The 20,519-nt window shown below is 41.2% G+C and overlaps 1 protein-coding gene across 1 annotated transcript in view; it reads right to left on the reverse strand.

Moving 5' to 3' along the window:
• Positions 1-20,519, reverse strand: part of DPP4 (dipeptidyl peptidase 4) — a 79,001-nt gene that overhangs the window by 32,780 nt on the left and 25,702 nt on the right. Inside the window, exons 6-10 of the mRNA XM_030325200.2 lie at positions 14,634-14,686; positions 14,441-14,513; positions 13,502-13,622; positions 9,127-9,287; positions 7,329-7,441 (exon numbers count right to left, since the gene is read on the reverse strand). Coding sequence (XP_030181060.1) covers positions 7,329-7,441; positions 9,127-9,287; positions 13,502-13,622; positions 14,441-14,513; positions 14,634-14,686 — 521 coding nt within the window. The remainder of the gene's footprint in view (positions 1-7,328; positions 7,442-9,126; positions 9,288-13,501; positions 13,623-14,440; positions 14,514-14,633; positions 14,687-20,519) is intronic.

Consider the following 20,519-nt stretch of genomic DNA (forward strand, 5'->3'; position numbering starts at 1 on the left):
TTTCTGCTGTCTTGAGAGAAAATTACAGGGAGGCCAGAGACACTGGCTGAGATTCGAATATTTTCTGGTAATTTGACGTGCTTCTCTAGAAAATTCTTGCTTTTAGGGTGAAATTACAACTGACCTTTTTCTCAACTTCATTTTCAAAGGGGAAAAAATTGACCCACATCTCTACAAACTTTGAAAATCAAATAATTATACTGTAAAAAATCTTTTCTCAAGACTCAAAACATGAACTTGTGGGAAAAAAAATAAGGAACCTTAACATAAAATTTATACAACTAGAGATATCTCCAGCATTGTGTCTTCCTCCAACACATACCTTTAAGCAGTTTTGGAACTGCCTTTTGATTTGTAGTGAGATGCATAGAATTCACAATTTAATTTTCTGCTAGCCTCCCTAAATATTTGCTCCGGATCATTTATATTTTATTTTATTTACTCTTCCTAGCCCCCAGTGTGATTTTGAACAATGATTCTTAAATCACTCCTTTCCACTGTCTGATCAAAGCCTTATCCCCTTTTCAGAAAAATTCCCAAAGAATTTTTTCCTCCCCTCTCTTCCCCTCTGGCCCATGGCCATATCCTCTTCCTCACCCTGAACACGCTAAAATGCTCCTTTGCTCTTCCCTTCCCAGGCTGTGACCACCCCCTCCTTGCATCTTTTTGCTCTCCTTACTTGACTGCAAGCTCTCTGAGGCAGGACCACAGCTGTCTTGTTCACAGGGTGTCCCCAGGCCCTAGCAGAATACCTGGCACAAAACAGACACTCACCGAAATTCTTGGAAGGCAGCACTGAAGGGAAAAATCCCATCCTATTCTTTGTGGCTTAAATAGCTCTGTCCTTCCTCAGAATTCACAGACCATGTCCTACCTATCTCCACTCCCCTCACGGACACCAAAGCAAACAACCACTGTTTATTGAGCACTTAGGATGGATCACCACTTCGCTATCCCCCTTTTATTGCTGGGGACACCTCCTGTGTTAATGTCCCCAGAGGTACCTCCTCATTGTCTCCGCTGCTGGTGGCAGGTACTGAAAGATCACACCCCTTCACCCAGCAGCAAAGCACCACCTTCCCACATATAGGGACTCCTCTCCATTTCAGCCCTTTCTTTTGCTTATTAAGAACCGGTACACCATCAGTCTGCATGGCTGGTGTCTCATGAACACCCTATGAGCTAGGTCCTAGCTGCCCTCTTGGTTCAACCTTCAGTCTGAAACCACTGCAGTGCTCTGACTTCCTTAGGTCTTCTTCAAATATCCACCATGCTTTCTTAGAAACCCTCTTTTTCTACACTGATATAACCAGTCTTAAAGTGCTTACCACTAACGACTGCCAGGCTGCAGGGTGTGAGAGTGTGAGCCCCTCTTTGCACGCACAGGAGCAAGGGCGCCTCACTGGATCCAACTCTTCTGCCCTGTGCCCAGTCCTCAGGCATTAAATGAGAACATGGTAAGGCAAATAAATCTTCCCGGGAATAAGGAATAAATACTTACAGAGGGGACTGCAATAATGAAATGCAAGGGAGAAAGGAAAACTTTTTGAAATTAACTTTCTAGACCAGGGGTCTGAAGGTTTTCTTAGTATAGAGCCAGACAGTAGATCTTTTAAGCTTTGCAGCCCACATGTGCTCTGTCACAACTACTTATCTCTGCCTTTGCGGCACCAGAGCAGCTACAGACAATATACAAACAAACGACTGTAGCTGTGTTCCAGTGAAATGCGGAGATTTGAAGTTCATATAATTTTCACACATCATGAAGTATTATTCTTCTCATGATTTTCCTCCCCAATTACTCAAATTGTAAATTCCTTCCCCATCACTCAAAATTGTAAAAACCTTTCTTACTTGCAGATCATACAAAAACGGGCATGGGGCTGGATTTGCCAGTGGGCCTGGTGTGCTTATCCCTGCTCTATGCTAGTGGTTCTTACTCATAGATCAAATCCCTTTATAAACTGGATGAAAATCATGTACCTCTCTCTAAGGGAATAAAAAGCCTCTTCACATACTTGCACACATTATCTCAGGGCTTCCTGGGCATCGATTAGGACCATGGGCTCTAAAAAGAGCCTTCCCTTTTCTAACGTGGCCTAGTAGGGGGAAGGGGCCGGAAGGGGGCGGGCAGAAAACTCTCTAACATGATTAGTGGATCACCTGGTACAAAGTCCTTTTATCTACTAAAAACCATAAATAATACTCCAGGTTTGGAAATCAGCAGTAGAGAAATAACTTTTCCCCATTTGAAAACATGGAGTAATGGAATTTAGGAAGTCTGCCAGGAAACTCACATGCATCTGGCACCTTCCCTGCCCATTTCTAGATCAAAGGTTCATGAATCTGTATCCTCCACTCCGTCTGTCACTCACTGTAGCCCGAGGTGTACTCTGTACCCTGTGATGCCTCCAGAATGGCCTTTCACCAGCAAGGGGACGGTACGTTTTGAATTTTCATATAAACATACTTCCGCTTAATCACAGATTCTCTTCAGGATTTGCAATTAAGGGGAGACAGAATGACGCTGCATAACCCAGCCCTGAGCCAAGATCATGCCAGTCTGAGATGTCAATGACTCAAAAAAAAAAAAAAAAAAAAAAAAAAGGGAACCAATGACCCAACTGCACTTTTTATTGAAAGGTTTAAGTCCTGCTTATGACCAGAAAAATCCAACAAGCAGGATTATCAACTATCTTGTGTGCTATTTGCTGATTTTATTCTGTAAAAACAGAAAGGCATATACTGAGGAGACTGGTTATGAAATGGTGGGTAGGAGCAGAAGAGGGCCTTCCCTTGAGCCAGTGGCTGCCTATCCCAGGTTAGGCAGAGTGATTCAACAAGCTCTTCTAACTTCTGGGACGGTATTAGACCAAGGAGAATATGGCTGACTTTAATAGTAAAGCAGTGGAGTAATTCCTGGACATAACAGTAGGAGTTCAAACCCAAGGGAAGTCTACTTGTGCCTGGAACTGTTCCAGGGGCTCGACATAAAGCTCGTGGCACCCTATGAGATAGGAACGCTAGAGTTCATGTTTTACAGACAAGGAAAGGGAAATGTAGAGAAGTTAAGTAACTTGCTCAAGGTCACACACTGGGAAGTGTTGGAGCCATGATTCAAACCAAGCAGTTGGCTTCAGATTTTCTGTTCCCAGTCATTCCCTCTGTAGAACCTCTACCCATCCCTCTGGTGAATATTGTTGGCTAGCTTCAACCCACTTGCATTTTCTTCAGGATCGAACTCCTCACTCTATGAGATCTATTTATTCCCACAGAGTGTGTGTAAACTAAACAGCTGAATTTTATAAAGCAAATTGTATTTGAATCTACTGGGAGAGACTTGCTTTTGAAGGTCATACTTGTAAAGTGCTGGCTTGCAAAGAGTAGGCATTTAATAAATGTCTGTTGAGTTACATTAATTCCCCTAATTTGTGTAAATGTTTCTTTTGGTATATTCAGGATACTTAACATCAGGTAGGCATTACTAACTGGAAAGAATATTGGAGAGCAATTGCTCCTAAGAGCAACTGCAGACGGTAGAGTGATTAATTCGGTGAATCACCCAAGGAAGTGGGCGTTCTGCCAGTGCTGGCCCCGGGCTCCCTGCCACCCTCTGCTCTGAGATGGATGCCAGCCCTCCTGGGGCTGCTGACAGATCGCTGAGGAGGGGTAGGGTGAGAGGGAGCCCATCCCAGGGGGCGGCACCCACAGCATGTGAGCTGCTGTTCGGCCTCGTTTCTGGAGGTGTCGCTAGCTTCCAGGGTATTTCAGTCCAGTTCATTTATCTCCCGGGTGGCGACCCTAGACCCCAATATCCTTACTTTATAGACCAAGGATCACCAGCCGTTCAGAGGAAAACATTTATCTATTGAATCACGCAGGAGCAGAAAAACAGGGTAGGGGCAGGCAGACCATGAGTTGGGTGTGACTGGTCCCTGGCGCCAATTGGCCAGATGTGGGGTGGGGTCACCTAAATAGAACATGTCCTTCCCAATTCTCTAGCTCAGGCCACAGAATTTGCAGATGGCTGGGAGGAGGTGGAAAGAGGGATTTGCTATGCAGGGTCACTGTGCAGGTCATCTTTGGTGCTGGCTGTATAAACTATTGCACACACATAAAGTCAGACACATAGCATATCTCATTCATCCACGCATCAGCTTATTCAATTTATGCTGCAAATACTGATTGGACACTTGCTGTATCCCAGGCACCCTGGAAGGCACTGGAGATACTACTGTTAAGATTGCTCCCTTTCTTATTACTTCAATCCAGCAAGGTGAAACAGGGCTCTAAATAAAGCAGTTAGGGGGTTTATGGTTTTTCAGTATGTGTGGTTTTATCTCAAATATTTTGAGTCACAAACTCCCATTATGAGTCATCAATACAAATGGGCAGCCTAATGAATCTAATCAACCTGACCTCTCAATCAATGAGGGTGGCAGGGAGGTTCTCCCTGATTCAGGTTCAGGCTCAGGTTGCTGGAAGGGTGGCCAGGATGCACTTCTCATTTGTCAGCAGAGGAGCCCATTCTTAACGGAACAACAAACCAGCCTTAGCCTCCAGAAGGATTTCTCCTGCTGGAAGCTCCATGGTGCAAGGATATGGCCCAGAGGGAAAATCAGTGATGGGTGCCTGGGCAGAGGAGGGAGGAGACATGAGGACCCTCACAGGGCTACACTCCCGGTGATCCTACAACTCCAGGAAGTAGTGGATTGCTAGAAAACATAGCAGAGGGTGCTGGGCAACTTACCAACTTGCCTGGATTGACCTGGCCCTGCCAGTTGTTTGCATAAGGCTAGAAAATGGGGCATCACCACCTATTGGAGTGTTTTCCCCAGAGAGGACCTCCAGCATGGTTTTAGATAAGTTGTGGCCTCACTGGTGTTAACAGAGACCGGAGCTGTAACATTCCCTATATAACACATTCCTGACGCATTTCCAGAAATGATTTGTTGGTAAAATGTGTCTCACACAAAATATCCCCAGTGAGTGAGGCAGTCCCCACCAGGAATGTGGCATAAACAACTACAAAGAACAAAGATGCAATGGTTCATTCCTACAGGGCAAAAACTAAGTCCTTAGACCTGCATAGGTTTCCTGATCTCAGGTCCTGGAACATGGTTTCTAAGTGGGGAAGATCCCATCTCTTCATCTGTGAAATGGCCGTGACAATAACACTGTAGGGAGTGTTTCAAGTGAGATGTGAGCAGAGCACCAAGCACAGTCCCTGCCCACAGAAATACTCAATACATTTAAACTCCATTATTTGATGAATCTGGTCTGGCAAGTGCAGGCCTCTGTTCTCTTCCCAGCTCCCATGCTAACACGCTATGTGACCTTGAGCAAATGAGTTTCTCTCTCTGAACCTCGGTTCTCTCATCTGTGTTCTACAGTGTTGTCCTGAGTGTGTTCTGGAACCCCTGCAGGTTCTGCCTAATATCCTGACTCCGGGAGGGGAAGCTGAGGGGACAGGGCCCATGCCTGCAACCTGAGCAGTAATCTTCATTTGTTTTCTGGTACTGTACTTCTGTGTTGCAGCTCACTTGGAAAAAAAAAAGGGGGCTTCCAGGTCCTTAAAAATGTTTGTAAACCATGAGTGAGATCTAAAGCCCCTTCCAGGATCTAGTGTCTTTCAGAGCAGGAGACTGTGCCTCACCCTCCCTGCAGACAGATGCTGGCTGTAGACCATTAGGTCACAGGACCTGCTGCTCTTTCCCTGGACAGCCCCGTGCTTCCCTGCTCATGGGTCACCTTCCCCTTCAGTGCCACCTCCCTCAACTGTGCCCTTTGGAACCCTACCTCTTCAACCCACACCTTCCTTAGGATGCTTTCTTTGATCGCTGGGATCATGGAAAACTCATCTCCTCCTCCTCGGAATGCCTCTGGCCTTCTGCTTATACCTCTGTCATATCTGCTTTTGAAGTCATTTATTGCAATGTGTTATATCCTCTGCTTGATCATAAATGCTGGAAAGGCAGAATCCAGCCCTATGGACACTTGTGAGTATAAATACTGGGTGCTCAAGCAATGCTGATAGAAGAGATGACTGGATGGGGCCACCTAGTAGATGTTAGAACCTCCAGGCAAATTTTTATACCTTTAGACAAACTCAGGAAGAACAATTTTTTAAATTTACTGATAATCAATTTCCTTCCCCCCCTCAAATGAATAGGTTAATATAGACATTTCTAATCAAGTCAATGAATTAATGACTGCAGAGCAGAGCCTACAGCATGCCTGATGTGGTCAATTCCACCCTGAGAAGGATGCTTCCATGTTGCTCTGATGATGACTCCAGGAATCTGAGAGCATCAGCTGAATTCACACAGAAGGAGGCACCTAGCAGGGCACTTAAAAGCTCCTTCTTCTAAGTCAGAAAGACAGGTTTGAATATAGACTCATACTTGGTCATTTTCTTAACTTCTAAGCCTCATTTTCTTATGTGTAAAACAGGTACATGACAATAGTTGTCTGAGAGAGTTAGAGATTAATACAATAAAGCATGCAATAATGCCCTGTGTATAGCAAATAGTGAGTGTTCATTCAGTTATATACAGGTTATTATTTAAAAGCAACAAGAAAACCAACATGATTAACAGAAACGAATAGAAAGCAACTTGCAGGCCTAAACTGCAGGCAATACCATGGGCATCTTTATAGGAAAAGCACAGGAGGCTGGGGGTACTCAGTGGCAGAATTTCAAACCATCAAGGATTATTTGGACAAATGACATCCTGAGGCACATCAGCATCATGAGGATCCCTAAATGTAACAGTTTCCCTGAATTCCTCTAGTTCTCATGTAGACCTGCAAAGCCCTCATGATCTGACCTCACTCCTATCACTCTCCTCTCCACTCATACTGCTCTGGTCATTTGGCCTCCTCCCAGGACCTCTGTGCACCCCACACGTCCCCTCTACGAGGTCTCGGCACCTGCTCTTCCCCTGCCTGGATACTGCACCCTCAGGTATTCAGGTGGCTAGCCGCCCCCTCCTTCTCATGTCACTGCTCACAGGTTATCTCATTAGAGACAGCTTCCTTAACTTCCCCCCCACCATCACCATCACCTTGCCCTGCTTTGATTGGCTTCACATTTGTCACAGCTGGATTCTGTTTACCTGGTTGTTGTCTGCGTCCCTCATCTCGAGGGTAGGCTCCATGATACCTGGGGCCCTGGCTGCTCTCTCTATTCACTGCACAACCCCATCATTAGAACTGTGCCCAGCGTGAAGACATAAAGCAGGTTCTCAACACACACGTCGTTAAAATGTCCTCCCTGAGAAGTGCGAAACTGTTTACAACCCGCACATTCTGGTCAAGAGTCTTACCCTGTCAACATAGCAGCGGGAGGAGTGATTTCTACCGAAGTTGCATTGGTGTTTGGGTTGAGATTGTCGGTTTTTATAACAAAGAGCTTTACGGTTGGATTTGCAGCTCCTGCCTAGGAAAAAACAATAACAGAACCGGTAGTGACAAAAAACATAACATCATTACACAGGTTTAAAATGGTATAAAAATGTCTGCATTACAGCCATAAAATTATAGTAATAAGACACATTAAAAAATTTAATATAGGGGCACCTGGGTGGCTCAGTCAGTTAGGCATCTGACTTTGGCTCAGGTCATGATCTTGTGGTTCATGAGTTTAAGCCCCAGGTAGGGCTCTGTACACACAGCTCAAAGCCTGGAGCCTGCTTCAGATTCTGTGTCTCCCTCTCTCTCTCTGCCCCTCCCCCACTCACGCTCTGTCTGTCTGTCTCTCTCTCAAAAATAAACATTTAAAAAATTCAAAAAATTTAATATAGAAGATTTAATATAGATAAAACGAACATAAAAGAAAGTCATGAAATGCAACTTATTCACATTCAGGCAGAAACATATGCTGACAGCCCAAAGCACTCCTGTTTAAATCATGGATGTTCATAATTTATGTATTTTGTGCAAAGATAAGCTTTTGAAAAATCAATTCTATTATTTTGCAAATATACTCTGACTCCAAAAGACAAGAAGTCTAATGGCTGACAGCTAGGAAGAATACCTTGGGTTCAGCCAAAGACACAACCCACCAAGAAAATGAGTTTACCTGAGTCAAGAGCCAATAATGCTAATTAGGAAGCAATCATTTGCACTCCAAATTCAGGTTCATCACATTTGAGCTTTGCAATCAATATGATGACAGAAATCTACAAAACTTTTTAATATATACACATAGATCTTCAATTGACAAATTAGTTAGAAATAATATATTTTTAGTGAGAGCGTTTTATGTGTTTTTTTTTTTGCCAGTTTCACTCATCAAAAAATAACATTCCACTGAAAATACATCTCTATATTTAGTCTCTGATCTTTTTTTTTCTTTTAACTTCCTCTGTCTTCCTAAAATGGCAGCTCTTCATGAAGCAAATTGAGTGAGTTGGTAAAAATAAAAATCCCTTTTCCCAAGTTGCTTACAGCAAAAACATTTACTATTAGATTTTCCTATGGATGATACTGTGGCCATTAATATTATGATACTGGTAAAGAATCCTGGTTCCCTTCTAAATCCTCCTCTTCCTCAGCTTACACTGCTTAACAGAGCTGTTCAATTATCATAAGCATGCATCCCGGAGGGGAGAGAACAGCCTTGAAAACCAAGATGTGACACTATTATTCCAAATGCAGGACGTGTGAAATTTACATTAGGGCCAAATCTATACTAGAATCACCGAAACTAGTCATGTGTCTGTCAATTAGCAATACAACCTGATACATAACTGAGCTTTTCAACTTCATCGAGGGCACACTCCAACTTCTACAAATAAGATGAGTTTGTGATTCAGTGACAGCCTCTCTTTTCCTCCACTGAAACGTTTTTATTCCCCCTACCTCTTTCAAAAGCATTTCCCCCATCTTTTTCGGCTTGTCATTCCTCAAAGTTTTTGGAGAAATTACAAAACCTTAAATCACACTCTTTCCTGGGATAATAAAAATACTTTAAAATTGCCAGATGCTGTTGACTTCAGCAAGAGTAATCACAGCAAGCTGTTGAAGAGAGACTGACAATATTTTCATTAGCAGGAAAGGATTAAATGAAACCATTCTCTTCCCATCAAATCACGGAACCACCATGCGAATGGGAGTACAGACCTTTGGATATGGAATCCGCATAGTCATTGGGTACTGCAGTGACTCATCAGAGTAGAAAGAGTATTCAATAAGTGGGACTTGTGTGTCGTTAAATTGGGCATATGCTAAAAAAGTGCCTTTTGGAGACCACCACAGAGCAGAGTAGGCACTGAAGATTTCCTCTGAAAAAAGACATAAATTGTTCTGTTACAAGAAGTAGCTGATAAATTGGCTTTGGCATTCAAAATATTGTTCTCATTAGCTTTAGTAATTACAGTAGAGTTCAACTAATGAACCATTTTGCATTTGCTGGGCTTCCAAATTCAGAGTAATACAAATGAATAAAAATAAAATCTTCAAGGATAGATCTGGATTGTGAAAATAAGTAACCCGTTGGACCATTTTAGAATATTTTAGCACACAATATTTAATATAAGCTCTGCATTTTTTTTCTTTATCTTATAATCCTCTAAATTTATGCCGCAAAACGTACTAAAAGTAAATTTCACACAAGGGGCTGATTCTCCTTTCTAATTTTCAAACAGTCAACATGCCAGCATACTCTCCCCAACTGGGCTCAGTTTGTACTGAGCCCGCAGGGTACTGGTGGGTGGTGTGTGGCTCCAGACTATCAAACTAATATGGTGCCCACACTTTACTACTCTTGGCACAAACAAGGTGTGGGAAGGATGAATTTAGAATGACAAGGAGCTCCGTGAGACCCCTATCAAGAAATACCTCCTTCACTTAGGCTAGAAACTAAAGACTCCCATGGATTAACACACTCCTCTGGTGTATCCATTGATGGTGAGAGAAGAGGGTCAAAGAGGGAGGCAAATGAAAGGAAAGGTCTTGCTCTCCAGAACACTGTTGGACTCATTCTCTGGCAAATGTAGTTCCTTCCTATGTTGATTGTGGAGTCTATTCTTGGGACTTCCAATCTCTGGCTCTTAAAATGCCAAAACCTCTTTTACAGAGGGCTCAGGTAGAAGAGATGGAGACTCCTAGTCTTTTATGTAGATTTTTTAAAAATTTATTTATTTTGAGAGAGACTGAGCATGTGCACGTGCGCACGCAGTGGGGAGGGGCAGAGTAAGAGGGAGTGAGAATCGCAAGTGGGATCCCAGCAAGGGGCTCTATCTCACCACCTTTGAGATCATGACCTGAGCCAAAATCAAGAGTCAGATGCTTAACTGACTGAGCCTCCCAGGCGCTCCTCTTTATGTAGATTTAACCCACAAATCTCATGTTCTGCTGTGGGTGTAAAGGTAAAAGCAAAAGCATAGAGACTTGAATCTCAGAGTTAGCACATGCCCCAATCACTTTTCTGATTCCTGAAGCCTCTTTACAAGTTTCTTCCCAATGCTTGTTTTCAATAATAATAACGGTTAATAGTAGTACCAGTGACAGAAACAACAGTCATAACAAAATGTAATAATTATCATGATGAGCCACTAGCATCCAGTGTGTGCTAACCATGTGCCAGACACTGATAAGCAACCGACATCTATTATTTCAGTTAATCCTCACAGTAGCTTCCTGTGCAGATGAACAAAGAGATAGACAGGCTTCAAGAGAATAGGTAATCTGCCCAGGGTCGTGTGGCCAATAACTGAGAGAATCAAGAATGAATCCAGACTTGTCTGGTTTGAATCCATGCTTTTCAACTTCATGCTCTATGTCCATCCATGCCTATTCCAGCTCTTCCAAGGAAGAGACAACCTCCTCGGTAAGGCAGCCTGCCGCGCTTTGTTTTATACCTATGTCATTAAGTTACTTTTGCATAGCAGTTTAGAATTTAAGAAACACTTATCTGATACAGTCATGACGAAGATCTTTAGGTGAGTCTATTCATATCCCATTGTACAGAGAAGGCAACTGAGGGGGTTAGACTGAAATAATTGCCAGAGACAAGAATAAGGGTACAGGACTTGTGAGTCCAGGTCAAGGGGTTTCTACTGAGAACTTCTTCATATACTGAGTTGATGTCTCCTTCCTTGTGCTTCTACCCATTGGTTCTAGTCTAAGATCAAGATGCAACTACATAAAATGAATACAATTACAGCAAGGCTATGGTTTTTTAAAAATGTTTTTAAGTACAGATAGCAGGGAGTGTTCTGTGTTTTGAATTGGTAGTTATTTGTAATACAGAACATATTTTTCCATATCGTGATGTATTAAAACCATTATTATAAAACTACTTCTGGTCAAACTCAAAGAGCTGAGAATGAATAGTAGGAAGAAGGGAGAATAACAAAGGAAGGAACAGATTTCCAGCCCTTCCTGATACAAAGCTGGCTGTGAGCACAAGTGTCTATGGCAACCTCTCCCCCCAACGACTTCCCTCAACTATCCCGTGATACCTCCTGTCCAGCCTCTCCAACCTTCCTTATGTACTCTCTGAACCTAGTGCCCTCCCCTGAATAGGTCAGTCAATTCACTCTGTGATGATTATCCCCTGGCAACTTTGTCTTCCTCTCTGGGCAGAGTTCCTTGACAGCAGTAGTTGGTTAGCATCTGTCCCTGCATCTCTAGAACCTGATGCAGCACCTACCTCACAGGTGACTGGCACTCAGCGTGAATTGCACTCAATTACCCACACCCCCACTGTCAGCATGACTACTTGAGGGCTAAGGAGTGCTCCATCTTCCAAATTTATTTCTTTCTCTGTCCCTTTTCATTCTTGCTCTCAAAATTCTCATTCTCACCCTGAGGTTAGGTAAACTACACTCATACTTCAGAGTCAATGTCATGCAATTAACTTCATACTAGAAGATAAAGTATTATTATCATTTTTACAAAAGAAGACACCTATTAACTATGGTAATAATCAATTGGAGAATCATGAAATAAGGCAAAGTGAAAACACAGGGAAATTGAGAGAGGAAGCCATTTGGGAACAGGGGGTGGGGCAAGGGACACATGTTCCAGATGATCAGCTACTCTGTGAGTGTCCCTCCATGATACAGCACGTGGCCCTGTCTACACCTTGCAGCTTTGTTTGTTCTTTTCCTTATGAACCTATAGACTCTCAGAACATACTCTTTCAATCTTATACTCCACAAGTCATCGTGGCTGCAGTGGAGACTGGGGCTCTAATGGGAGGGTGGATCCAATATATGGAGAAGCAAGTGTGCCCTTTCCAAGTACGGATCATTCATAAATATACAAAACCAATTGTAGGAATTTCCCTGTAGGAACTCTTAAGTCCCATTTTCTAGAGATAGGCCCACAGTGGAACCGGGAAGCCATTCCTTTGCTTGTCATAAACATGCAAAATGAGATATTTCCAGCTATTCTCTAGGTTAGAAAGGACATTAGTATTAGGTGTGTTCTTATCTTAGAGATATACTCCGATGTTACAAGGAAGCGTCGAGTCGCAGCTTTGGGAAGAGGCTTTACCTAGTGTCCACTCTGGGAGTCCTTCAGGTTGTGCCAAGCTGTCCAACAGGTGTTAAAGATGTTTTTCAATCGCTAAGTAAATTTCATTATCAGTTTTAATCAAATCTTATTTATGGGCCACGGGGATTTATCTTTCTTTTAAAGTGATTTTTGTTGTTGTAACATTAGCCGTTTAGTGGAACTGGACTTGAACTGGGTAAGAACCAATATTACGTCATGAAAAAAAACTATTTTTTTTTTTAACTATGAGGAAAAACTCATAGGATGAACTAAGGATGGGCACTTAATAAGCATGAGGCAACCTTGCAAACAGTTTGGAACAGTCTCAAAATGCCTTGTACCTTGGCAACTATAGACATGAAAAATGTCTTGTTAATATTTTCTAAAACTCTACCCTAAAAGGAAGACTAATTCTTTTTTAATATTTTTAGTTCTGTTTTTTTTTTTTTTGCCCATTTTGTCCCCTAAGCCTTTCTAATTATTTTTTTCCTTCTTTAAAAACAGGAAATTATGATTTGTCCAAGTTCAAATGAACACAAATCCTCTGTAAAACAGATGCTTTCTTCCTCCTCTAGTCTCCAACCTCCAGACAATATTTTGTCAGCTCTTGGAATGCTGTGGGAGTATTTAGCTTTCCTCAGTAACTCTGGGTTAGGTAGGCCCAGTTAGAGAAACATCTGATGTTAATCTGGAAGCTTTTATGCCCCAGTAAAGCAGAAAAACTACCTATACAGAAAGGCCCTTTGTAGGAGGAGACAGAAGACAATAGGGGCATTGAGAGACAATGAGGACACAGGCAAAACTAGCTACTGCTAAGAAATCCTTGTGCTGTGGGACACCTGGCATTGTCAGTGCTAAAGAGATTTGATGACATTTAAAAGAAATGCAACTTATTTTGAATACCATTGAATTTCTCCATTTTAAAAGAAATGTTTAACTATTAAAAAAAAAACCTTACAGACTTTCGAATTTGAAAAAGCTTTAAAGTCTCTACCTTCATAAACCCAGTCTGCTATTCCATTATATATTGCATTTTCTTCCCCGGTCCAGGTGATCCTATGACTTGATGAATTTGGTTCATTTTTAACATAAACATCATTTTTCCAAACGTATGCCTAGAAATATTGAAAAAGAGATTAATAAGTAATAACCTGCTATAATGTATCTTATCCTAGAGTTAAAAAATATCTATCAACTATTTTATCCTCAAACAATAAAGTATGCAAATGTGATGACTACCTTGGGTTATTCAATTTGAGCAAGATAAAGAGTCCTTTTCTATTCTCCTCACATTTTAAAGATGCTAAGTATACAGCTATAACCTCCAAATAATTCTAAAGACACTCTTCACATATTAGAAACAGCTTACAACCACCACCATGTGCATGCTGAATGAAGTACATGAGAAAGACCCAGGAGGCTGACCACTCTCACACAATGATGCCTGCTTCGCATTGCTTTCTGGGGGCTGGGGGTTGAGGGAGTGTGGTTGCATGTCAGAATGGAGAGTTCCATCTACAAATGAACATCCCGCCTCCTGGTCAGTTTCTTTTGGACTTCTGCCATTCTCCTAGCACCATAGAACATGAAGGTATATCTATAGTGACAGAGAGAAGGTCACAGAACGAGCAAGAAGCAGGTACACCTCAACAAACGAACAAAACAACAACAAACTCAGTACAACAGAAAATAGAATTGAGGAGTTTAAGAGCATTTTTCCAGTATGTAGACAATTCCCCAGTAGCAGTTCAGAAACTTTTAGGAACCGTATTTACTGTGTAAGACCAGAAAAATGCTATTTTAGGCAATAACACTCTATTTGATAGTGAAGTATTTGCTTCCTAAGTGTCTGTTCTGTATCAGGGAAAGTAGCTTCTGCATGTCAGAACTTTGAGCCACTATGTTTCTCTGAAAACAGAAGAGACTCACTAACCAATTTATGACCCTCTGGTGACCACGTGATCCACTGTGTGTTGTTTGGAATTTTCTCTTCTGTAATCAGCTGCCTGAAAAAAAAGATAAAAGGAAACATTACCAAATGAATAAATCACAGTGGGATTTCTTCTTTTCAAAAAAGTATTGTTACACTAAAAAAGCTTAATAGCTTTTATGAGGAAGTCACTGACCTTTTATTTAAATCATAAATGTCATATGAAGCTGTGTAAGAATGTCTCCATTGCTGTAAAAGAAAACAGACATTCAGGCTCCTGTGATCCTTGATAGTTCAGCCACTCGATATAGGCACATAAGAGAAGATGTAAAGTAATATAACAAATTGCATAATTCTGTGTCACGTTTTGTGGTTCCCTATCTCAATCCTTAGAATTTGAGAATTAGGAAGAGATTCTCAGAGACCATCTGGTACAAACTCCTCAGGACCTCACCTGTAACCTAGCTCTGGCTTCACCCCTGCCAAGGAAACTTCTTGGGATCACAGTGCTCCCCACATGCTACTCCCTGGTAAACATTACTCCTAGCATTTACCATAGCATGTTAAGTCCACCTGTTTAAGAAAATGCAGATTTTCATTTTTCAACCATCTTATTTACAAAATATTTCAAAGATCTATGGTTTTATTGCTGGTGGTGATGTGAAGAAATACTCTCCTACATTGATCGTGAAAATACAAAGTGTTACAGACTTTTTTGAAAGCCACCTGGTAATATATATTAACACTGGAATATATATCATCAATATTTTAAACAACGGTATCAAATATCTAAAATATGAAAAGCGAACCAAATCCAAATAAATGAGAAGAACAGAAACAATAAAGGTAAAATCAGTAATCACACAGAAAATGAACAGTAGAGAAAAAAAAATCAACAAAGCCCAAAACTGGTTCTTTGAAAAGATGAATAAAATTGCTAACACAGTAAAAGGGGAAAAAAAAAAAAAAGACCAGTGAATGACCAATATTAGAAATGAAAAATGGGATTAAAAGATTTTAAGACCTGGGCACCTGGCTGGCTCAGTCAGTAGTAGAGCACAGACTCTTGATCTTGGGGTCCTGAGTTCAAGCCCCATGTTGGGCACGGAGCCTACTAAATATAAGATAAAATAAAAATCTAAAAAGAAAAGAAAAGAAAAGAAAAGAAAAGAAAAGAAAAGAAAAGAAAAGAAAAGAAAAGAAAAGAAAAGAAAAAAGCCATCTTGTTTGGGACCTGGGTGGCTCAGTCGGTTGAGTGTCCGACTTCAGCTCAGGTCATGATCTCATGGTTCGTGAGTTAGAGCCCCGCATCGGGCTCTGTGCAGACAGCTCGGAGACTGGAGCCTGCTTCGGATTCTGTGTCTCCCTCTCTCTCTGCTCCCCCGCCCCACACTCTGTGTCTCTCAAAAATGAATACACATTAAAAAAATTTAAGATTTCAAGACCATATTACAAACATTTTTGGGGGGGCCAATAAATATAAAAGTTAAAAAAGGGGCAAATTCCTTGAAAATTAAGTTATCAAAACTGAGACAAGAAAAAATGGAAAATCTGTAAAGTCTCATATCTAATAAACACATTGAATCAATCAATAAAAATATTTGCACAAAGGAAACTCCAAACCCAAATAACTTTACCAGCAAACTCCGTGTTATTAACCAAATGAGTTGAAAACTCACACATATCTAAAAACCCTACAAATTTGTAGTGTCATTCATAATTGCCAAAACTTAGAAGAACCAAGATGTCTTTCAGTAGGGGATGGGTGAGCAAACTGTGGTCCATCCAGACACTGGAATATTATTTAGCAGTAAAAAGAAATGAGCTATGACATCACAAAAAGACATGGAGGGACCCTCACATGCCTATTGCTAAGTGAGAGAAGCCAATCTGAAAAGGCTACGTACTGTATAATTCCACCACATGATATTTTGGAAAAGGCAAACTAACGGATACAGTAAAAAGATCAGTTGTTGCCAGGAGTTTGGAGGAAGGAAGGGACGAAGAGCTGGAGCACAGAGGATTTTTAGGACAGTGAAATATTCCATATAATCCTGTAATGGTGGATACATGTCATTATACTTTATAGATATACCAAAACCCATAGAATGTACGACATAAAGAATGAACCCTAATGTAGACGGTGGATTTTAGTTAATAATAATGTATCAATAATGGCTCATCAATTGCAACAAATGTGCCATACTAATGCAAAATGTTGATAATAGGGGAAAGTGGGACAGAAGTGGGGGATGATGAGGGAGTATATGGGAACTCTGTGTTTTCCAGTCATATTCTATAAATCTAAAGCTATTCTAAAAAAAATTAAGTCTGTTAATTTAAAAATAAACGAAGTAGAACTATACCAGAATCCTTGGAAGAAGTTCCACATGGTATCATTGAGTGAGAAATGCAATTTACAGAAAAGTATGGAAAGCAGGATTTTATTTTTTATGGAATAAGCAATAACTAAAAAATATCGATCTTCACAGAATGATTGCATAGTATAATACACACACACACACACACACACACACACACGATTCTTAACATGTGATACCTGGGGAAAAGATGGGGGTGGAGAGAAGTAGAGAACCAGGCATAAGAGGAAAAAAAGGGAAGACTGAAGATAACATATATATACACAGATTTGAATTTATGAAAAATTATGTTTTATGTGAATGCATGTACACATTAAAACATGTCTTTATGTCTGTCTTCCCTACCATATTCCTAGATGAAAGAAATTGTGTTTTATTCATCTTTAAATACCTGGAGTCTTGTCTAGCACAAGCCACATAGTCTGTGTTCAAGAAATAACCAAACCAGGGGTACCTGGGTGGCTCCGTGGGTTAAGCATCCAATTTTTGGTTTTGGCTCAGGTCATGATCTCATGATTTGTGGGGTTGAGTCCCACATCAGGCTCTGCGCTGACAGTGTGGAGCCTGCTTGGGATTCTCTCTCTCTCCCCCTCTCTGCCCTTCCCCTGCTCTCTTTCTCTCTCTCTGAAAGTAAATAAATCAAACTAAAAAAAATAAATAAATAAACCAAACTGATATAAAAATCAAATTTTACCTGTGAGAGTGAAATAAACAAAATGGGTAGCTCAAGGATACCCAGTTTGTATAATGGCAGAGCTGAGACACAAGCCAGAGTTTCCAACCTTGAAGAATATTTCCCACTTATCATTTATCACCCTCCTATCCTCTCATGCCAACAATTATGTATTAAGTCTCTAACTTTTGTGAGTCATACTTTTTTTTTTTTTAAATCTTGGATTATTTTGACACAATCCATGCTTGTTTCTGGGAAACCTCTGAATGCTCTATCTGCGAGAGACAAACGGTGTGCTACAGGCTTAAAAAAAGGTTTAAGAAGGTTTGAGATCACTCAGGATGACAGATCCATCATGAGTTGCAAAAGGAAACCTAAAACGTCTGGGGTGTTCACTTCATCGTTGAAACAGACTCATCCTCCTATTTAGGTTATAAACATTAGCAGCTATCCTCTGTCAGGCATTACTGGCTGAGAAAGGCTCACTGTCCTTGAGGAGCTCAGAGTTGAATGGGGGATATGGACAAGTAAATATGAGAAAAGAATCTCAAGAGATATAATAGATGTAGGTGGGGAGAGGCAGGCATCATAAATTAGGGCCTGGAGAGGGAGAGAGGCCTATGAAAAAGTGATTGTTAGACCAAGTCTCGATGGCAGAAAACTGCCACACAGAGAAGCGGTTACAAAAGCATCATAGCAAAGAGAAGCCGAAGGCCAAAGATGGGAAAGATTATTGTGAAAAGCACAGGCTTTGGAGTCTTCTAACCTGGATTCAAGTTTGGCTATAATGTTTGTCGCCCACCCTCTGTTATTCATACGTTGAAATCCTATCCCCCTGTGTGATGATATTGGAGGTGGGCCTTTGGGAGGTAACTAGGTCCTAAGGGTGGAACCCTCTTGAATTGGATTAGTTCCCTTATAAAAGAAATTCCAGGGGCATTTGGGTGGCTCAGCTGGTTGAGCGGCCGACTTCAGCTCAGGTCATGGTTTGTGAGTTTGAACCCTGCATGGAGCTCTCTGGTGTCAGCACAGGGCCCACTTGGGATCCTCTGTCCCCCTCTGTCTCTGTCCCTCCCCAGCTTATGCTCTCTCTCTCCCTCAAGAATAAATAAGGCATGTTTTGTTTTGTTTTGTTGAAATAGAGACTCCAGAGAGATTCCATGCCGCATTCTCCATTTGAGGACACAAAGAAGATGGCCAACTGTGTTCCATGAAGCAGGTCCTCACCAGACACTGAATCTGCTGGCACCTTGACCGTGGACCTCTGTCTCAGCCTCCAGAACTATGAGAAATAAATCTGGTATTAACCCACCCCATCTGTGGTATTGTTACAGCAGCCCAAATGCACTAAGACAAGTTTCCATTATGTAATATCAGGCAAGTTTCTTTCTAAGGTTCAATTTTCTCTTTAGGAACATGGGGATAATGTCAGTAACAATCTTAAGAGAGGTTCATGAGAATGCATGTGAAGTGCTAAGCAGGGCTCCTAGAATATTGTCAATATGCAATAGGTGATGCTACTATTACCTCTGGAGCATTCAGCAGCAAGGGGAGATGTTAGGAAAACATACATACCAGGCCGTACAGTACTTATGTATTTATGTTTTCACTCATTCACTCACTTATTTGCTCACAGCCACAACGTAGAAATAATAATCGCTCTTTTGAAATGTGCTCAGTTCAGTCATGGAGAAGCCATGGAGTAAAATCTAAAGAACTTTGCACAGTAGACTTCCAAGGAAATAGAATAAAACTCGACTTTTCTCAGTTATCCTGAGACCTGATGAGTCAACTGGAATATCGTCAACATGTGATAGATGATGCAACTATTACTGTCTGGAGCATTGGGCAATGAATAGAGATTACTACACGTTGTACATGTAGAATGTAGAAAATTCTATCAGACATCCTAAGAAGTAAAAGAGAAGATGGAGTGCTCTACTTTCAATAATCTTGTAATTTAGTGCTCTGCAGTCAAAGGTATGGAGAAAGTAAAATAAGCTAATGTGGTAGGGAGTGAATGGTGAAGTGTGGGAGAACAGAGTGGCAGAGGGCCAAGTTAGATAAAGCAATCCAAGAAAGCTTGGACTTGAATTTACTAAAAAGGGAGTACCATATGATAATCAGGGGAAGAACGTTCCAGAATGAAGCAACAGCAAATACTTTGGCCCTTAGAGGAGAATGAATGATGCTTGTGAAAAATGAAGAGTGGTGTACCTAAAAGTTCTTTGGATCACTGAATTACCTGGGAGCCCTTAAATCTACCCATGCCTGGGCCCCACCCATCACTATGCTGAACTAGTTGGTGTGGGGTAGGCTGGTGGTAAGGTTCAGGCGGGGTGAGAAGTACTGGCCGAGATGGTGAGTCCAGAGAAGGTAGTAGGAGTTGGGTTAGCGAGGGCAGACTGAGGTCTAATCACATAGGCTTCTGAGGATGCTGTGGTTAAAGTTTGTGTTTCATTCTGCAAGGGATGGCAAATCACTGATCATGAGTGTTCAAACATAGGCATGACATGATCTAACTTAGTTTTTAAAAGGAGTCCTGTAGATACTGACTGAAAAACATGGATGGCAGCAGAATGAAGGAAATACCAGAAAAACAGCAAAAGCAGTTAAATGCATACATAAACTACAGTGACACAGCAGATACAAATTACCAATGATGGTTGCCCAACTAAGGTCTACCAGTGAAATACATCCATTAGTATACATCATATAGCACTTATTGAACTTGGCCAAATAGTAAATTGAGCTGGTATTTACCTTTCTGTTTCTACCTTAATCTTTATGTTTGTCCTTAACATGGGCAATTGTATTCAGTTGTTCTCAGCCCTTTGCTCACTAAAATAATATGCCCATTAAAAAAAAACATGGATGCCATCTTCACTCCAGACACTATAATTTATGAATCTGGGGATTGGACCTGGCCACTGGGAATTTTTAAAAGCTCCTTATTATAGAGAGCAATAAAAACCACTGAATTAAATGAACAATCCATTATTGGGAACAGATGTGTTAAAGTTGGCCA

Source organism: Lynx canadensis, chromosome C1 (assembly GCF_007474595.2).
Source record: "Lynx canadensis isolate LIC74 chromosome C1, mLynCan4.pri.v2, whole genome shotgun sequence".
Lineage (NCBI taxonomy): Eukaryota > Metazoa > Chordata > Mammalia > Carnivora > Felidae > Lynx > Lynx canadensis.